Raw genomic sequence first — 18,775 nt, forward strand, 5'->3', positions numbered from 1 at the left:
AAAAAATCATGTACCTAACCATATAATAACGCCATCTGTCGTTTTAAGTTTAAACTAATCTTGTTGTTGAAATGCGTTAAAGTTTAAATAAATCATTAAGGGCCTACTGCATCCGCGTCTGGCGCTTCGTAAACCACGCCCGCTAGTTCTTCCCTCCCCGCTAACACGCACACATGGAAACGCTTCGCGCCGCACGTGAAGTTTGTGTGACCTTTTAGCACCATCTAACGTTACAGAAGTTAACTACCATTATACGTGGTCGCTGCGGTCGGCCAGAAACTTAAATTCGGAAAAAATTGAAACAGATGGCGTTGTTACTTCATAATAGCAAACAATAAAATAATTAATTCATAAACCTGCATATTTATTGTTGTTTTGGAAGATGTTAACATCATAGAAGCAGCAGCGTATATAGCATATAAGTTAAGAGTATTGATAATAAGAAAATAGCACAAGAACAGAAAAGAGATTATTTTTGATAAAATATGATGAAAACAGATTTACTTGATTACGCTCACCTGACTTTGCGGTCACTAAATGCAAATTTCAACCTTATTGTTATGGGGTTACAATAACCCTGGGGTTGCAGGCGTCCATGGTCGTTATTATTATAAATGCTTTGGTTGAAATGCTTTTTAACCCTCGAATTTTTCATAGGTACAGTCACCTGCAATAATATGTTACTCTTCGACGGCCGCAAAAATATGTGACACGCTCTTATGGCTCTACAAATAAGATCTAACATGATCTACCGCAAAACGGCCTTCGGTGTGTAACATATTATTGCAGCTGACTGTACTCGTATTCATTGTTGTATAGGTAGGTATTAATATCTTTTATCCGATCGATTTGCATTTATTTGAAATAAATCACAGTGTTTAGTAATTATATGTTTTATTGAATAAGAGATTATTTAGGTATGTAAGGAATACAGGGTGCCTTTTTGAAACACTCATTTTTAGGGTTCCGTAGCCAAATGGCAAAAAACGGAACCCTTATAGATTCGTCATGTCTGTCTGTCTGTCTGTCCGTCTGTCCGTCCGTATGTCACAGTCACTTTTTTCCGAAACTATAAGAACTATACTGTTGAAACTTGGTAAGTAGATGTATTCTGTGAACCGCATTATATTTTCACACAAAAATAGAAAAAAAAAATTTTTTTTCGGGGATTCCCATACTTAGAACAACTGAAACTCAAAAAAATTTTTTTCATCAAACCCATACGTGTGGGGTATCTATGGATAGGTCTTAAAAAATGATATTGAGGTTTCTAACATCATTTTTTTCTAAACTGAATAGTTTGCGCGAGAGACACTTCCAAAATGGTAAAATGTGTGTGTCCCCCTCCTGTAACTTCTAAAATAAGAGAATGATAAAACTAAAAAAAAATATATGATGTACATTACTATGCAAACTTCCACCGAAAATTGGTTTGAACAAGATCTAGTAAGTAGTTTTTTTTAATACGTCATAAATCCCCTAAATACGGAACCCTTCATGGGCGAGTCCGACTCGCACTTGGCCGCTTTTTCTGGATAATTTTGAATTTCAATTGTCAGGGGTGCCTACATTATTTTTTAATACATTTTACAACGACAATAAAGAAAAGTTCAAATTCGCCGTATTTTTATTACCCGGGTCGATCGCAACAAAATAGAAAATCATGTTTTTCAAATCTAAGCGTTATTGTAATTTATCTCAAATAACCAAAAAGTCAATCTGACTAGAACTTAAAAACGAACTGAATTATTTTAATATGTCGATTTTTCTTGGTGACCCAGGAGAATTTTTTTTTTATCCCATACAAAAAGAGCGTATCCCAATCGCGTATCGGTTTTGGTTTTTACTTATAAGTGTGAAAAATATATTCTACCATATACGAAGGATGTGTGTTTTTTCATGTTTTATGTGTCTTTTTGTACAATAAAGTGTTTTACTGCTTCTAATATATCATATTAACGATTAACTAAAAATGTATTTACATCTAATTTAACTGGTAAATTATTAAAGTCCACTAAAATTAATATATATTCAAAAAAATATTTGTTAATATGTCCCAAAATCATGGCTCATTTTTAAGTCTCCTGACTTACCAAACATATCGCAACGAAGGCAAGGGTACAACGCGGCATCGTGAACCTAATAACGTAACGTTTCAGTTACTTTTTTAGTCGCCGACCATTTTATCCGGGGTACGAAAAGAGGTATTAGATCTATCCTGGGTCTAATATGTTATAAAAACATAGTTTATTGAAAAATGTTCGTAGGTAGTACACAAAATTTACATTTTCTTTTAAATATGTTTTGGGTCATCGTTCTCCCTGGTGACTTTTCTGGTGACCCAAGAGACATCAATTTTATTATGACTCAGGAGACTTTTTTTCTATGCACTTTGATTTTTTTGATGCGCTAATTTTGTAATCTAAAATAACTTTAATCTGCTGATATATATCACTTTGCTGATGAGTGGAAGTGGAATTGAAACTTAATTTATTGTTTTCTCCCTTGACATTTGACATGCTAACGCACTCCTAACGTTAATAAAGACCTAACTTTTAGAAAAACCTTTAGGAAAACTCACTCTTGAGCTTAAAACGATTAAGTCCTTATCATATTATGTTAGATTTTTAGTACAGACCCCAAATCAGTCAAAATGTCTCTTGGCCTACTAAATTTGTCTCTGGGAAAGGTACGATATCCCTAATTGTACGTACATTTCGCATTTTTCTGAAGGAACGGAATTCATAAATTGGGTTATTATTTTTTCAGATTATTTGATTGCATTGACATATCACCAAGATAGATAGAACATTTAAGTTACCAGAAGAAAAGCATTTGTGTTCTTTTATACAGTGTGGAAAAAGTAGGTTCGATTCCCGGGCGCGACTAAGCGAATTTAAAAAAAAACAACGTGTTGCATTCCGGGAGTGCCGACAGAAGTGAAAACTCAATGACTAGTCCAAAATGTCTGCAGTATGTATAATTGACCCATCCTCCTTTCTATTGAAAACTTTTGGTTCCGAAATTGCTGGTCAGTGAGCTTGTTTAAAATTCGAAATTCAAAGTTATAGCGTTAATTGTTTAAAATTCGAATAGAAATTGTAAAGTTACCTTGCAGACCTCGCGTCTAAATATATTTGGTCATGATATTTTGAGTTTTATTCACCAGTACTAGAGTTCACTTTTATTAGCGATTTCATCAAGATGTAGCTTTATTGAATTATATTTGAGTGATATAAAGTTATAATACTGTGAGATCCTCGTATTTCAGCCCGTACAAGATTATAACCTTTTTCATGTAATGTCATTGAGTTTTTCTTTATTGATTTAAATGCCATCTAAACCTTACGGTCACATGATCGCCTTACGCTGTCTCGAGTTTATCATTTTTTCCCCACCTCATAAAGTGCCTAGCGCCGCTAAAGAAGTTTTCACTTCAAAAATCTTTGAATGCAGTTGTTTCTTTAAAAAACAATAATGTTTCATTTAAGTAAAATGAGCAAACTTAAGGTTTTAAGGCACTTTCCCTCCAGGGCCCATAATTTTTTTCCACCCGGTAGTAGACAACTATTTTTTTCGACTAAATGAAGTTTTATTAGATAAATCGTTGATCACATGGTTCGTTTCACACATCACATCAAATCGTTTGTCCTCACAATCAAAATTTGTCAAAAGTAATGAAATTTATGCCAAAAAAACATAAATAAAACATATAAATTCAACACATTTTTTTAATAATAAAAATCTTTCTCGATGATATAAAAAAGAACATCGACAAATTATGTTCAAAGAATTAATATCAAAACAGATGTCATAATTAGGATTGGCTACTTTAAGAAAGGGACAGAGAGATTTAATCCTCTCGCTCTGCACGTTTTTCTCATTCCTCCTTGTCAAGCCAAAATAAACTATAAAATGATAGTAACACAGTACATTGTAATATTCACTTTTTCCACGGTATCATGTCATTGTAAATTACTTATGTGAAATTGTAGTGGCGTGCGACTTTCAAACCGAAGGTCACGGGTTCGAACCCCGGCCCGTGCAAGTGAGTTTTTGTAAGTAGAGACCTTTTTTAGTGGTACTTAAATATAATAACTTTTCGTATTATTGAAATAAAATATTTTATTCAAACATACTTAATAATATAATAATTAAAACGAATAATATCAATTAGTTTTTAATATTTATTCAATTATTTTAAATTATTTGAGCATGAAACATACTAGATTTATTTTTATCATTACAATAGAAAAAAAGCAAAAAATATATTCTTATAGATATTTTATTTTTAAACAAAAATAAAGAAAAAGTTACGGTTAGATTCTGATGGCTAAATACCAAACAGCTACAGATACATTTCAATATCTGTCGAAATTTCCTAACCCGTTGTAACTGACAAAGAGTATAGATTTCGAAGTAGCATGACGTAGCTAAGCAAACACGCACACATGCGTAACGTATAGGCCTGTAAGAAGGCACCATCATAGGTTTACCTCCGATTCCGTTACTACTCAATGGAGTTACGACTCAACGTTTATTGGATATTAAAATTTTACGTAATTCGGAGCGCTGCGCGAAGTGACATAGGTCTTACCTCTTTGAGGCACGACGGCCATCTAACATTACTGGCATAAAGGATGCATTTATGACTTTGACGCATGACAGAAAGAGAAACCGAACTGCGTAAAATGGGCGTTTGCTGTTGAATTCATAAAATCAAAAATCGATAATAAATCCATCGGTAAAGGATAATAAGTTAATATTTAGTTCTTTGAAAGTTAAGACGAGATGAAAACCTTTGCTGTAAGGTGGATTGTGCTGGATATGGATGTGTTTTCTAGTTGCACGAAGCTAAAACCGAAAAATGAACACGTAAGTTTGGATTTATTTTCTATCGAGAAAATTTTAAGCATTCGTGTTTCGACTACTACGAAATGTCTTATCATATAGTCAAGAAACATATATCCGAAAATCACTACTCTTTGTTTCCGGGGCTAGCCACTGCCACCTTTCTAAGATCCTGTTATTTTTCGATGCACGGCCTTAAAGTCATGCATTAATGTGTCTGCCATAAAAATGTGGAGCCTTACAAAATGACTCGACAATTAAAGGAGGACATTAGCGATTGAATATTGAAATCGTTTGCGTCACTAGTTGTTTTTAAATGTTGTGTGCGGAACAGCATTCCGCTCCGTCCGGCCATTATGCTTATTGCGTTTTACTTGTAAATCATTATTTGACGACTAATTTGTATGATAACCAGCACTATCGTACGAGATTGAAGGTTTGTTTAGATCTAAGACAACAAAAAGAAAAGCATTTTTTATCTAATAAGTTTGTAGCACGATATAAATTGAATGCGGAAGTTGTGAGACAAAGGGACGGTGTAAATTAGGCCTTTATGAATTATGTGCGAGATTTTGATGTAAATAACATTGTCATTTTCCTATCCTGAGGCTATTTATCAGAGGAATAATATATTATTCATACCCAGTTTTACGAATGCTAATTGTATTTTAAATGTCATATTTAAGTAACTCCTTAAGAAATATTTTCAAAGAAATATATCGTGTTTAACGTCGGTCCATCCAAGGTTCATCTCAAGCTTCTCACCCGACGGTTCTTAGATCATCGTCCCTCTCCCTTCCACAGGTGCGACGGAGACAAGCGATGTTTAATTGTTTTGTGCTTAAACCTGCCTGTGTACTTGTTGCGTTGCCTGTTCATTATCCAGCTTGTTTTGGACACAATGTTAGGTTTGCAGATAATAAATTTTGATATGGGATGGCAGGCTACTTTTGTCATAGTAGAATGAACTAGTCACGGAGTGGGTTCAAAAATCGGGCATCGATTGACGGCGTAGTCAACCTAGCTAGTTAAGGGGAGGAGGTGAGATGACTTGAATGCGTTTCTTAACAACAAGCCAAAAGTTGTCCTAAATCGGGAGCATTGTAAGCCGACTAGAAAGAGGACTTTGGAGTACTGGGTAAGAAACCTACTAAAAATTCTTGGGATTAGATACAAAACAAACTGATTCGTGTAGGAATGAAGTTGTAGAGCTTACAAAAATTATTTGTTTTACAAGGGAGCGAAGTTGTTGTTAAAGTCCTCGTACAAATACAGGGTTTCAAGGCACGAGGGAAGTGAAACAAACTTTTATAGTATAATATGATTGAAAAATTGTTAAAGAAGATTGCAAACATTTATTACTTGGCTCTGGGTTCTATGTATTTATTGAATCAACTTATTTTAAGAAATTCGGTTAACACAGCCACCATAAGGAATTACGTGAAAATATGTAACGTAATCTATGAAAAGGGACCTTATTGGCGGTTACGCCATTATTAACGATGCTCCGATATAAATACAATGTCGCGCGATGCTGTGCGTCGTAAGCGCCATCGATGTTTTCCTGGCGCTTGGCAGTCAATAGGAGCCTTTATTGCGCACACGCAGCGCTAAGGCAGCTTCGCTATATAAGGCGCTGTTGGTTCTAGATAAGCGTTGTTTATCTTGGAGCGATTAGCGCGTTTACTCCACTTTATATCTACTATTATGAAGCTAACTCTTTTAACTGTATACATGAGCTAAGTAGCTAGCATAAAACGGACGTAATAACAATATTGGAACGCACTAGCCGGAACAAGACAGGAACGTTGTTAACTATACAACACAGACCAGACATCCTCTAGACTGAGCATATTAGTAACGCTACCCACCCCCTCTGCCACTTATACGGTAGTTTTACTCCATCTTCGAGTCAATCCCGTGCCGTGATTGGTCCGTGTCTTTGAACGGACCAATCACGGCACGGGATTCGCTCACCTCGTCCCCCCGCACCCCCGTATTTTTGGCAGCATCGGTTTCATGAAATAATTGCTCTAAACTCCGTCTAGAGGATTCCTAGTCTATGCTATACAAGCTTTCTTACTATTTTTATGCAAGGAAATTATAAGGGTTCTAGTAACAAACCTTCCTATAAAAAAACTTGGTAAACTAACAACACAAAAGATTAAGCTGCATATTAGGCTCCTACCTAGAAACTTAAGTAAGTAGGTAGTTGGCGTAGTTGCGGAGTAAAAAATATATGTCGACAAAACATGTTTTCTTACAGGTGACTTCATAATTGAGTTAACTTATTTAAGTCAATTATTCTTAACTTATTATAAATAAAAATGTCGCTATGTTGTGTAGGAGGTTAGGTCTCATAAAAACAGCTACAGGAGTAGCCAAAACAAGTGAAAAGACAGAACGCCTCATGTTCTGGAGTACGACTTTTAAAAGACGACAACAGTTAATAATTATGTATAACAGGTAAATTACTATGTTATACCCACACAAGCTCGGTGAAATGTGATGTTTCGTTCACCTTAACGACATCCGTATATGGACTCCCTTGACAAGCTGGCCTATAGTTATCGTGGGCGTACCTATGTTATTTTCAATAGGTTTCTCTTAGCAGCCCGTATGATGATGTATCAACATTTATTCGTTTTACATTACGCAAACTTATATTTGTAACCGTATTTAAACAAAAGGTACAAACAAGTTAGAACATATACCTCCTACTCTAACTCTACAGTAAACGAAAAAAAATTACCTACTCTGAAGGCTTAACTAGTACCGAAAGCTTTTCTGGCTGAAACACTAAAGACTCGTTCTACTCGACCTAAACCAAGTCATCAGAAAATCGGGTCCACACACACACACTGAAGGTGGCATTTCCACATTCCCGCGCCAAGCCTGAAAAATACCGCGATCCACCTTCATATACTTATTACCAATTTTCCCGTAAAATTGTTGTACCTCACAAAAGTAAAGAAAACTGCAGGCTCTGAAGTAGTAACAGTAGAGATGATATATTTGCACCCGATTTCCTGGTCGACCATAACACACACGAGCCCTGATCAAACCGTCACACCTAGGGATGTAAGCGCAGCCTTACATCCAGCACTAAAAACCACCGGTACACTTGTAAAACACAACACTCACTCTTCCCCTTCACAAACTCCGAGTGCTTGGCGCGCGCCGGCACGACATGGTGCGTGCGGTGCGGGCCGCGCGCAGCGTCGGCGCAGGCCACCAGAAGGATCAACCAGAGCAGCATGCTGCGACATCACTGTAACGGGCGGTCGGCGCGAGCGTCCATCGCGTACTGAGGCGCGGGACGCGCGCGACCAGGTAAGGCTTTCGGGTTCGCTTTTTCAATCTCGGAGCTTTGGAAGGTTTAGACAGCTCGAGAGGCTTTTGCTTTTTTAATTGGTGTAGTTTCGCGCGTACTATTAGGTGCGAGTACATGTTGGTAGTTGCTTTTTGAAAGGTGTTAAAACTTTGCTTTTGCAGTCAGGAATACTCGTAGTACGTGCAGTTTTGCGCGTACTACGAGTGTTCACACTCGACTCTACGTTACATATTTCTACACAAAAGGTTTGAGATGTATAGATTATCTTGCAAACAAATCTATTGTTTTTCTTACAAGTGCACTCAGATGGGAATATACAAATATATATGAGCTTATGAATCTTATGATACCCGTAGCTTGAGTACCATGCAATAATATCCTTTGAGGTGGAAACGCCTTGTCTTTTAGGGTTTTTAAAGTATGTAACATGATATAGAAATGATTCCAAAAGAACAAAAACTATCAATGCAATTTTAATCTTCTTGTGAAGTCATTAAGGTTGACATTCGGACCGATGATTTCTTCTCATCTATCAAATGTGAGGATAGAGCCTCCGGCCGAGTCTGGCCGTTCGTAGGCCCAGGTAGCTCCGAGCCAGGTATGCGGTCAAAAACGCTACGTAACCAAACTTTAATAATAAACTATTGTGCTCAACTATACTTATAATTAAAAAGTGTACTCGAACTGAAACCTGTGAGGAGTATCCACTGATTTAAATAAGATTTTATAGCTTAAATTGTTATAGTTCTCAGGTCATTCGAAGCTGATTTTTATTATTTCCAACTGTTCTTACAGAAGGTGATTATTAATATATGTACTTAGGTATTAAAATATACAGTGAAACCTGGTTAATTGGCACCTGGATAAATGCAAAACCTCAATAATTGCAACCAAAGGTCCGGTCCCGGTCCCTTGAGACCAAAAAGCCTCTATAATTGAAATTTTGCACCTCTATAATTGCAATTTAGATTTTAGTGCTTTTCGTAATTTTACCTCTTTAATTGACCACATTGACCTCTATAATTGACACTGTGCTAAAAATCCGTTATTTTAGCTCTTCTTATTACCTCTAGGTATTATTGAAATGAGTCTATAAGTAAGACCTCTGTAATTGAAATAATGTAGACTTGTAGAGAGCAGAAACAATATTTTAATAGCAATGATAATTTTATTTTAAATCTTCACCCAGATTTCAATGTATTTATTGGGTATCTATCACAGACTGTAGTAGATGAAATAGTTTTGATTAAATCAAAAACATAATATGCTTTATTTAAAATATTATTTAAAAAAACCAAATGATTATAAGCAGTAATTAATGTAGTGTAAAAGTGCAAGTTATATAATATACAGACCAGAAACCCAGAATCTACTTTCAATGGTTATTTGCACCTCCATAAAAGCAATTTGTCAGAACGCAACCTCTATTAATGAGAACCTCTATAATTGACAACGATTTTTGGAACCTCGTTAATTGGCACGGCCTGCTTAAATGAAAAACCTGGTTAATTGACAAAAAATTGCCGGTCCCTCGAGATTGCAATTATCCAGGTTTCACTGTAATATTAATAAAATTATTTGGGGAACACCCAAATATTCCGAAATATGTTTTTCCGACTTTCATAACCTCGATTTTCATAATCTCGATTTTTTATATGTCCGAAATATCGAAATTACGACTTTGAAAACCACGAAAGAAGAAAATCACGACTGTGTTATTTTCTAATACTTAAAATCCGATTTTCATATGGACGAAAGCTTAAAGTTCCGATTTAGAAAAAATCCGAAAATATTTTTTCCGAATTTGTCTATTCCGAAAAATCATTGACCGATCGGAAATAAAGTAATTAGGTATTGAGAAATTCGATCTTTTGTAAACTCGGAATAATGAAATTCGTGATTTTCAAAATAAGACTTAAACGCACTTTTTTCTCCCACACGCAAGTCTAACTAACCAAAATCCGAATCGGAGCACCCCACTATCCACGTGGTCTTGTCTGTCCTACCCCTAGAGTGTATGTAAAAAGCCGGAGGCGCGGCGCGGAGGGGAAGCAGCTCTCGCCCGCCGTAGCAAAGCGCAGAGCACAATGTGAGCCGAAGCAGCGGAGGCGAGCATTAGTGCCTGCGCTTTGCTACGCAAGGGCGAAGAGGCTGGTATGCCCGTAGCGCCGAAGCAGATGCTCCGTAGATGCCCGTAGCGCCCAACAAAAAAACTGTTGCCAGAAAAGTGGCTTAGGTTAGGTTAGAACTGCAACCCCACGAAAACAAACTGTTGCCAGAAAAGTGGGTTAGGTTAGATTAGAACTGCGACCTCACGAAAACAAACTGTTGCCAGAAAAGTGGGTTAGGTTAGGTTAAAACTGCGTCCCCCAAGAAAACGAACTGTTGTCTGAAAAGTGGGTTAGGTTAGGTTAGAACTGCAACCCCCAAGAAAACGAACTGTTGCCAGAAAAGTCTGTTAGGTTAGGTTATAACTGCGACCTCACGAAAACAAACTGTTGCCAGAAAAGTGGGTTAGGTTAGGTTAAAACTGCGTCCCCCAAGAAAACGAACTGTTGTCTGAAAAGTACTAACCTAACCCAGGTTAGGTTAGAACTGCAACCCCCAAGAAAATGAACTGTTGCCAGTAAAGTGGGTTAGGTTAGGTTAGAACTACGACCCCACGAAAACAAACTGTTTCGGCCTTCGGCGACCAGTAAGCCGAAGCTGCGGAGGCGAGCATTTATTGTGCCTGCGCTTTGATACGCAAGGGCGAAGGGGCTGCTTTGCCCGTAGCGCCGGAGCAGATGTGGAGCACGAATCGATAAATTCGGAATTTTAAAAATGGGGATATTTAAAATAGGAGTCACGTGGAATCGGAATTCAAATTTTCGGAATAATGGCATTTCGGAATTCGTGATTTCAAAAATCGTAAATGTTAAATTCGGTGTTTATCACTATCGGATTTTTTATATTCGGAATTATGTGGTTCGGAATTTAAAAAAATCGTCTTTTTTGCTATTCGGAAATATACACTTTCGTGATTTTCATCGTTCGTAATTACGACAGTCGGAATTTTGATGGGTCGAGCATTTAAAAAACGGAATAATAAAATTCGATATTTTAAAATTCCGCATAAAATATTTTGGAATTATGTAGTGTACCCAATTATTTGTTGTTAAAGAAAGGGCGTAAAGCCAATATAAGAAATTAGAAGGGATTAAAATACATATATAGCGCGCCACGCAAAACTTGCGAAGGAAGATATGGCCATTGCGCGGGCAATTACTTCAAATATGGTACTTCTGTTAAAATCTTGCTCGTCACGTCCCTCCACTTCGTATATTTTTATCAATAGCTATTTTATACCAAAATTATACTGCAGGGTACGATTGAAATTAGGCAAATGAAAATTAAACATATTTTTGTGATTTTATTATATCGAGCCAACTTTAAGTAAATAAGAATTTTCAAATATGTATAATAATAATTATACTTCGTGTCCGTGTGAATTTATTCATGATACTTGCCTTTGTATTAACGTGTAACAATTTAATATATGTAGAAATTGTAGATTGTAGAAACTACAATTTTTCTTTAGCCCCCTCTTAAATAGCTAATATTGGTACCTAGAGAATAGGTATTACTTATTGGCACGCATGGTGTCAAATTACTACATGAGCAATATATTTAATAGGTAGTTATTATTCATGTAAAGGAGCAGAATCAGCACATATAGTATGTACTTAATCATTAATTAAGTACTACATATAATTTTATTATGCTGCCACCGAAGGGTATTCATGAAGGATTTTCATATTCTGTACTGTTGTTATTAGTAGCTAATAGCACTTACCGATAGATACCCATTAGACGACAATTGTACTGAGGGCCTACCGCGAACCACGTTCGACGTGTTGGCTCTCTGTCGCACTTGTAAATTCGTACGTAAGTGTGACAGGGAGATAACACGTCGAACGTAGTTCGCGGTAGGCCACTGAAGTTAATGGCAAGGTGCGAAGTCGGTGGAAGGAGAAGTGGCGCTGATCGTCACAAACACAGGTAATCTTATGGAACGCCCGATGTTGCAGACTCTTTAGAGTATTTATTCTTTTTTCCGATTATAAATTCAAAAGAAGAAACTGACACATTAGATTTGTAGATTCCTTGATTTGGTTGTCAAACGCTGTGTGGTTTTCTGATCCTTGTAAATACTAAATTATAATTAAACTAACTATATCGAAGGTAACATCTTATCATTTCATACAGTCCACCAGTCCCATCTTTTTCACCCGACATTAGTACTAGCGGCAGCCGCTTGAACTAATTTTACTCCATAAGATTTAACATAGAAAATCCGACAAAACGAGGGCAGCGCCAGTCGTGCACCTAGCGAATACAAATTTGAGTAAGAGACAAGGACGTGACGAATGAGGCGGACTAATAATTTCGGTATCATTATTAATGCTATATGTTATTAAGCTAAATAGGTCTCATAATTTTAATAAATTGCAACTAAAGAACTACCTATAGAAGTAATAAGTAGTCGTGAAGTCGTGATTTATATATATATATGACTGCTATAGGAGTCATCATGGCGACTCCATGTTGGCGCTACATTTTTAATAGATAATTAAAATAATCCAGTTTCTGTGTGCCGATGCTAACAGACGTGTTTTTGAGATTGATCGGAACTATCCACTAAAATATTACGAGAAAAAATATTGGATTCGCGAATATGATAAAAGCGCCATCCTGGTTCGCCTGCGATTTAATACTATTAACCAATACTTTTCTATAATATCTTGAGTTTTCATGGATTTCATACTTATATTACTTAACCACAAATGTATAAGTATAATTGAAATTCACATCTATTTTAATCAACTTGTTATTATGGACTAGTTAAGTACTTTTACACATTTATTCAGTTAATATGACCAGCCCTTCCGTTTTTCAAATATAGTTAATACTAGTAGCTTACTCTTTTGAAATAAACAATATTGAAAAACTTGGATCACCTTTAAAACTTTATTTATTATTTACATTTCGTCTAACGCAAATGTTATTAAATGTCCATACTTAGAAAAGTCCACTCGCTCGTTGAACTCTTTACAAAAGTCGAGTTCGATCTCTCACCAAGTCATAAGATTTCGTTCCGCACAGCAACAATCTCTAATACTTCCCTGTACATTTCTGTGAACGCTTGGTTCAGTGAATAATGTAGGCATGTTCGACGCGCAATGGTTGTTCTGGCGAGTGGTCGTGCGGTTGTTTGCGGTTACGAAATAACTGGGTATAGAGCTAGTGACTAGTCGCATTCCTTCGAAACCTTTACTAGATTAAGGGCGCTGGCGCCGACGATAAATCGCCGATAAAATAACTGGCACTTAAATAAGGTTATTTTAGTTAGGTCCAATTGTTATAAGGGCTTAGGATAAATAGGACTAACCAAGTATACAGTTTATTCTAAGATTACATACATATGTACTTCTTACTTTGATTCGTCTAATGCTTCGGTATTTTATTATATTTAGCGAGGTATTATATATCGAGTTCTATTCTATATGATCTCCACCACTTAAAGCTTACGCTAGGTTAATTAATTACATATATAATGAAACCCGGAAAGCGCTAGGATGATGTGTAGGTGTCAACATTGTGTGAATTCAACAGCCTCCTGGTGACTCTTGCGAGCCTGCTTTGCTTGCTTGTCTTTATGCAATTTTCTATAATACCTTAGCAGATGTACATATTAACATAAACAGTAAAGAGTACTATTTAAACACGCTTTCAGTTCCTTCTTCCCACTCCCGTAAATTACAACTATTCTTTAACAACTCTTGGAACTCTATTCCCAAAATGTTAAAGCTCGAAATCGGTTGAAACCATATTCAGTTTAAATTTGCCGTGACCCTAACAACTAACTCAAGTTTGCTTTTGATACAGGCTTTATTGCAATGTCTTTAGGTTAATTATCCTTTGGATAAACGTGTTATTATAGTTCAAGCCCTTAGTCCGCCTACGTTATCGCTGACCTCGTCAGGCCCCGTCTATAAAGTGAGTTTAAACTAAATAATGTTATAAATTTTATTCAGGTTTCTATAAATAGACGTGAAGACAAAACTAAAACAATTGGAGTAGGTACGCAATAAGCTCTTAAAGGGACATTACGAGACCAGTATTTCAAAATTGTTTTATATGGCCGACAGGTCAGAGTGGTAGGTGCATATGACCCCTAGGGTTGCCAATGCTCTAGTGTCCTTCAGATAAATTCAATTGTTTAGTACTGGGAAAAAATAAGTTAACACATAACATATCGTAACATCATACACGTATTTTGCGTGATCCAACTAACTTTGTAAAAGAAAATATTTGACGATTCACGCATTACAGAAGCGTATCGCCTCGTCTTATTAGCAAACGATTTACTGGTTGAAAGCAGCACATTTAGCATAAAACTTCGCAGGGGAGACCTAGCTGATTTAACTCGTTATGACACTATCAGCCTTTTGCCCCAACTGACCCAGCCGTACGCCTTTCATATTGTACTGTTAGTACTAGTAGCACTTACCGATAGCTTATTATGGTGATTTTATGTTTCGTATTTGATTGGCCTTTGCAAACCAACAGGTTGTGTAATGTGTTTGAACTGTAAATGCGATTGTAACTGATATTATGTAAAATATGATTATTATTAAAGGCGTATTTTATTATGATAATTACTATTTATTGGCCATAATTAAATAATCTCCTTTAGTAAAGATTTAAGAATCAGTTTCATTTTATTTAAATGTTTACTTTTAGTATTTATTCGCTTAGCACCATGGCATCCCTTTTATTTGAAATTTTGAGTTTTATAAGACAGTAGTGTATATGTAAAGGAGTGGAGGGAGAGGGGGCGTGGAAGACTTAGAGGGAGAATTCAAACGTTTTAAGTAAATATGATACACTTATTCTATTTATATGCATTTTCTTCGTATATGATGAAGTGTCTAGACAAGGTCGGCGATATTGGTCTTCTATATTTCATTTATATGTAGTTATTTGTCCTAAAAGTATGTTATTATTTGAGAACAATAAGAACGTGCAAATCAAACAATGGCACGGATACAAACAATACTTGGAACTCGAGCGGTTCAGTGTTCAGACCTCGAGCTTGAACAAGATTACTCAAAACACTCCGTCGGCATACGTAAGTGCCTAAAACTATAACACCAGGGTTCCCTTATCAGTTGTATCTTCGTCAACCTCCGGGTACAAAATATTGTAGTCAGCAGCTGAAGTTGCTAAGCGGGCGAGGTGTTCAACATTACCTTGACTGATACGCTCTTATTCTCTTAACAATATAGTCGCGTCAAGATCATTTTGAACACTTGGCCCGCTTAGCAACTTCGGCTGCTGACTGTACTTAAAACGATATGCGATTGTAAAATGAATAATAAAAGGTTACTAATTCATAAATAGAACAGAATTTCTTCTGAAACTCCTGAGTTTATGAAACTATAGGTAATACAATTTCGTTTTCCTGAATCATTCGCTTGTTCATGCATGGATTCGATAGGTAAGAAAAGTTTTGGCGTCTCTATTTTAATTTTAATTTTTAAAGTTTAGAATTAAATATGTAGTTAAACGGTTGAACCCATTTACAATATATAAACAATTAGTATATTATTGAACAAATGCATGTTTTTAATAATTGTCGAACAATGGGACCACACAAGGGACAAGGGCATTCGGCTAAACGGCGGCATGATTCAGAATATAAATGAATTACTTTGGTTTTCCAAGGATGTTATGATTTGTAGTATACAAGGTACCTAATACTACTAGGTAGGTTACTAATTAGGTACCTATATGCCATACTCATGTCACTTATTGTACTTCATTGTTTTCAGTGTTAATTTCGTGTTTTAGATTTGGTGACGTGCTTAGTGTTTTGCTAATACCTGTACCTATTGCAGTGGTTTTGTTTTGATAACACAATAGGTACTTATTTTTAGTGTTTTATCTAATAGTAAATCTAACATTTTAACATTTGATTTTGTAAATATGTAGTAATTTCAAGAGAGTTTAATTTGATAATCCTAATAAGGTACTTGTTACTAAGATTTTAAAAGCACGCCACAGTATTTTTTTTCTCAAATAGGTGTAAATTGGCTACGTATGTACCGACGATCGTTTTAAAACACAATCGTCAAGATGTTCGTAAGACAAGCGTTTTTCAAGTTATGCCGTGGCGTCAACCTGCCGGGTGCTAGCGCGGGCGGGTGCGCGCTCCCAACAAAGGGCCACGATTGCCACGAACCACTTGACTGCATTGTGTTACCACAATGGCTTTGATTTCTACTATTGTAAACGCAGGTACTGGCCACTGCATACGCCGCCCTACGGCCCCACAGACAAGACATCCTCTAGACTGAGCATAGTAACGCTACCCCCTCTGCCACTTATACGGTAGTTTTACTCCATCTTCGAGTCAATCTCGTGCCGTGATTGGTCCGTGTCTTTGAACGGACCAATCACGGCACGGGATTCGCTCACCTCGTCCCCCCGCACCCCCGTATTTTTGGCAGCATCGGTTTCATGAAAAAATTGCTCTAAACTCCGTCTAGAGGATTCCTAGTCTATGTACGGCCCCAACTTACCTGTCACACGAAACGATCCATTTCTACCCTTATAACCATAACGATAAGAAGTTTCATGAAACATGGACATCTTGGTGCATCTGGACCGGTGTATAGTCAACTTAATCCTAATGAAGAAACTTCGTCCTTATCTTTTAAGACATTAAAAGCATTTTTTTAAGTTTAGAAAAGTTTTCTGTGGATTACCTATCTCAAGTTTGACAGGTTAGGTACTTTTTAAATATTTGAGCAAAATTGAGACTAGCTTTTTAGTTGTTAGGTAGGAATGAATTTGTAGAAATACCTAATGTTTTTTTTTAAATCAAAAAACCAACTAATAACATTCTTGGGGTTATAATTAAATATTAACATAGGTTATAATTCCTACGTTATAAATATTAACAAACGACACCGCCACCTAGAGACATTAAAATTATACGTGGGATCATTAAATACCGGCCTCAACGCTGTTAATAATGCGTCAGATTATAAATGTTGTAATAAAAAGTGCATTCTTGGGCCTCGCACCCCACTGCGCGGGGTAGATTCGGACTTATGGCCCACCACCACTCACAAAATCAAATTGGCGTGACTTCATTTCGAATCCAAAGGCGCTTACGCTCGCTTGGTTTCGATATATGAAGTAGTCGTGCAATCGGTACCAATGAATTATAAACGACCTTAACTAGCTACAATTTAGATCGTATTTAAAAATACACGTTCACGCATCATTTGTTTTTAATTTTTAAATTTGGAAACCGAGATATCTGTAAGGCATCTGCCACCCTGCCAAGAGATGCCGGTTATATTAAATTTATATCAGTATCATATCATCGATTGTTCGGCTATAGTTGTTATTGAAAGGATTTTTTGTTTGTCTTTAATTATGAGATTTCGATTTGTAGCGATTGATCTTAGTGGTCGCTGTAGTGATTTGTTAAAAAGTAATGATGTAAAACACAGATGGGATCTGGTTTTAGGCATGTTTTCGAAAACAAGCGTGATCAACATCGTGCAACATTTTCGTCGTCCTTACGAGAATTATGTGCATATCGAGATATGCATCCATGTGTCTCATGCCCCCGGGTTAAACAGGGTGAAAGAGAACCGATACACATTCGCAACAAAGAGTAGTCAGGACAATGACGAATCTGACTAAATAAACTTGTTTTTTACAAATAAAACGTCACAAATGAGAAACAGGATCGTGGCTATAGCGTACTGTACATGATAAGAATAATAATTAAAGATCCATACGCTCTAACGTAGAAACAAGAGCACTTAACCTTACTCCAATAAAATTATAATATTGTACATATTGTGTTGTAAAATGTATACTTACAGTACAATACAATTGTAAAAAATGTAGACTAAGATTTAATTAAATGACAACACAATGACAAGATTGGAGTCACATGCAAGATCCGGAAAATATTAGCAAAAAATAAATTAAAGATAGATAGATCTTGTCAAAAAAAATCTTCGAGGTCACCGGGGACCGTAGGGCTGGCTCGTTCCTCGCCCAACGGATCGGCATAGCCATCCAAAGGGGGAACGCAGCCAGCCTTATGGGAACCCTCCCACAGGGATCGGACCTGGGTGATCTAGCCTAATATATACATATTGGGCTAGGTCACCCACATTATCTTTATTTATTTTTTAGGTATTAGTTTTAGTTTTGTAGATAGTTTTAATTTTAGGTTAATTTTTATTTTAAGTTTGTTATTAATTATGTTTATGGTTTTAATAAAAATATAAGATAGATTGATATCGAAATAAAAATGACATATACATATTAGTACTTACACATTACAATAATGGAAATAATGGACGTGGCACAAATAACGAAACGTAATCCACTAATCCTGTAAGTACCTATGTAACATCAGTTTTAAAGATACCTACAATTGCTTAAGTTTGGCGGTTCATGAATTCTATAATCTGTTTTAAAAGAAATGGCGCCATATTGTCCATGACTGGAGTA

General features: G+C 36.3%; 1 protein-coding gene across 2 annotated transcripts in view; it reads right to left on the reverse strand.

The window, feature by feature from the left end:
- The window catches only part of LOC134660881 (epidermal growth factor receptor), a 137,932-nt gene that overhangs the window by 17,413 nt on the left and 101,744 nt on the right, over positions 1-18,775 (reverse strand). Inside the window, exon 1 of one of the 2 annotated variants that reach the window (XM_063516726.1) lies at positions 7,996-8,145. The exons of the other annotated variant lie outside the window; for it this stretch is intronic. Coding sequence (XP_063372796.1) covers positions 7,996-8,110 — 115 coding nt within the window. The 5' untranslated portion in view covers positions 8,111-8,145. Of the gene's footprint in view, positions 1-7,995; positions 8,146-18,775 lie in introns of those variants that run through there. 2 annotated transcript variants of the gene reach the window in all.

The sequence above is a fragment of the Cydia amplana genome, chromosome Z (assembly GCF_948474715.1).
Source record: "Cydia amplana chromosome Z, ilCydAmpl1.1, whole genome shotgun sequence".
Lineage (NCBI taxonomy): Eukaryota > Metazoa > Arthropoda > Insecta > Lepidoptera > Tortricidae > Cydia > Cydia amplana.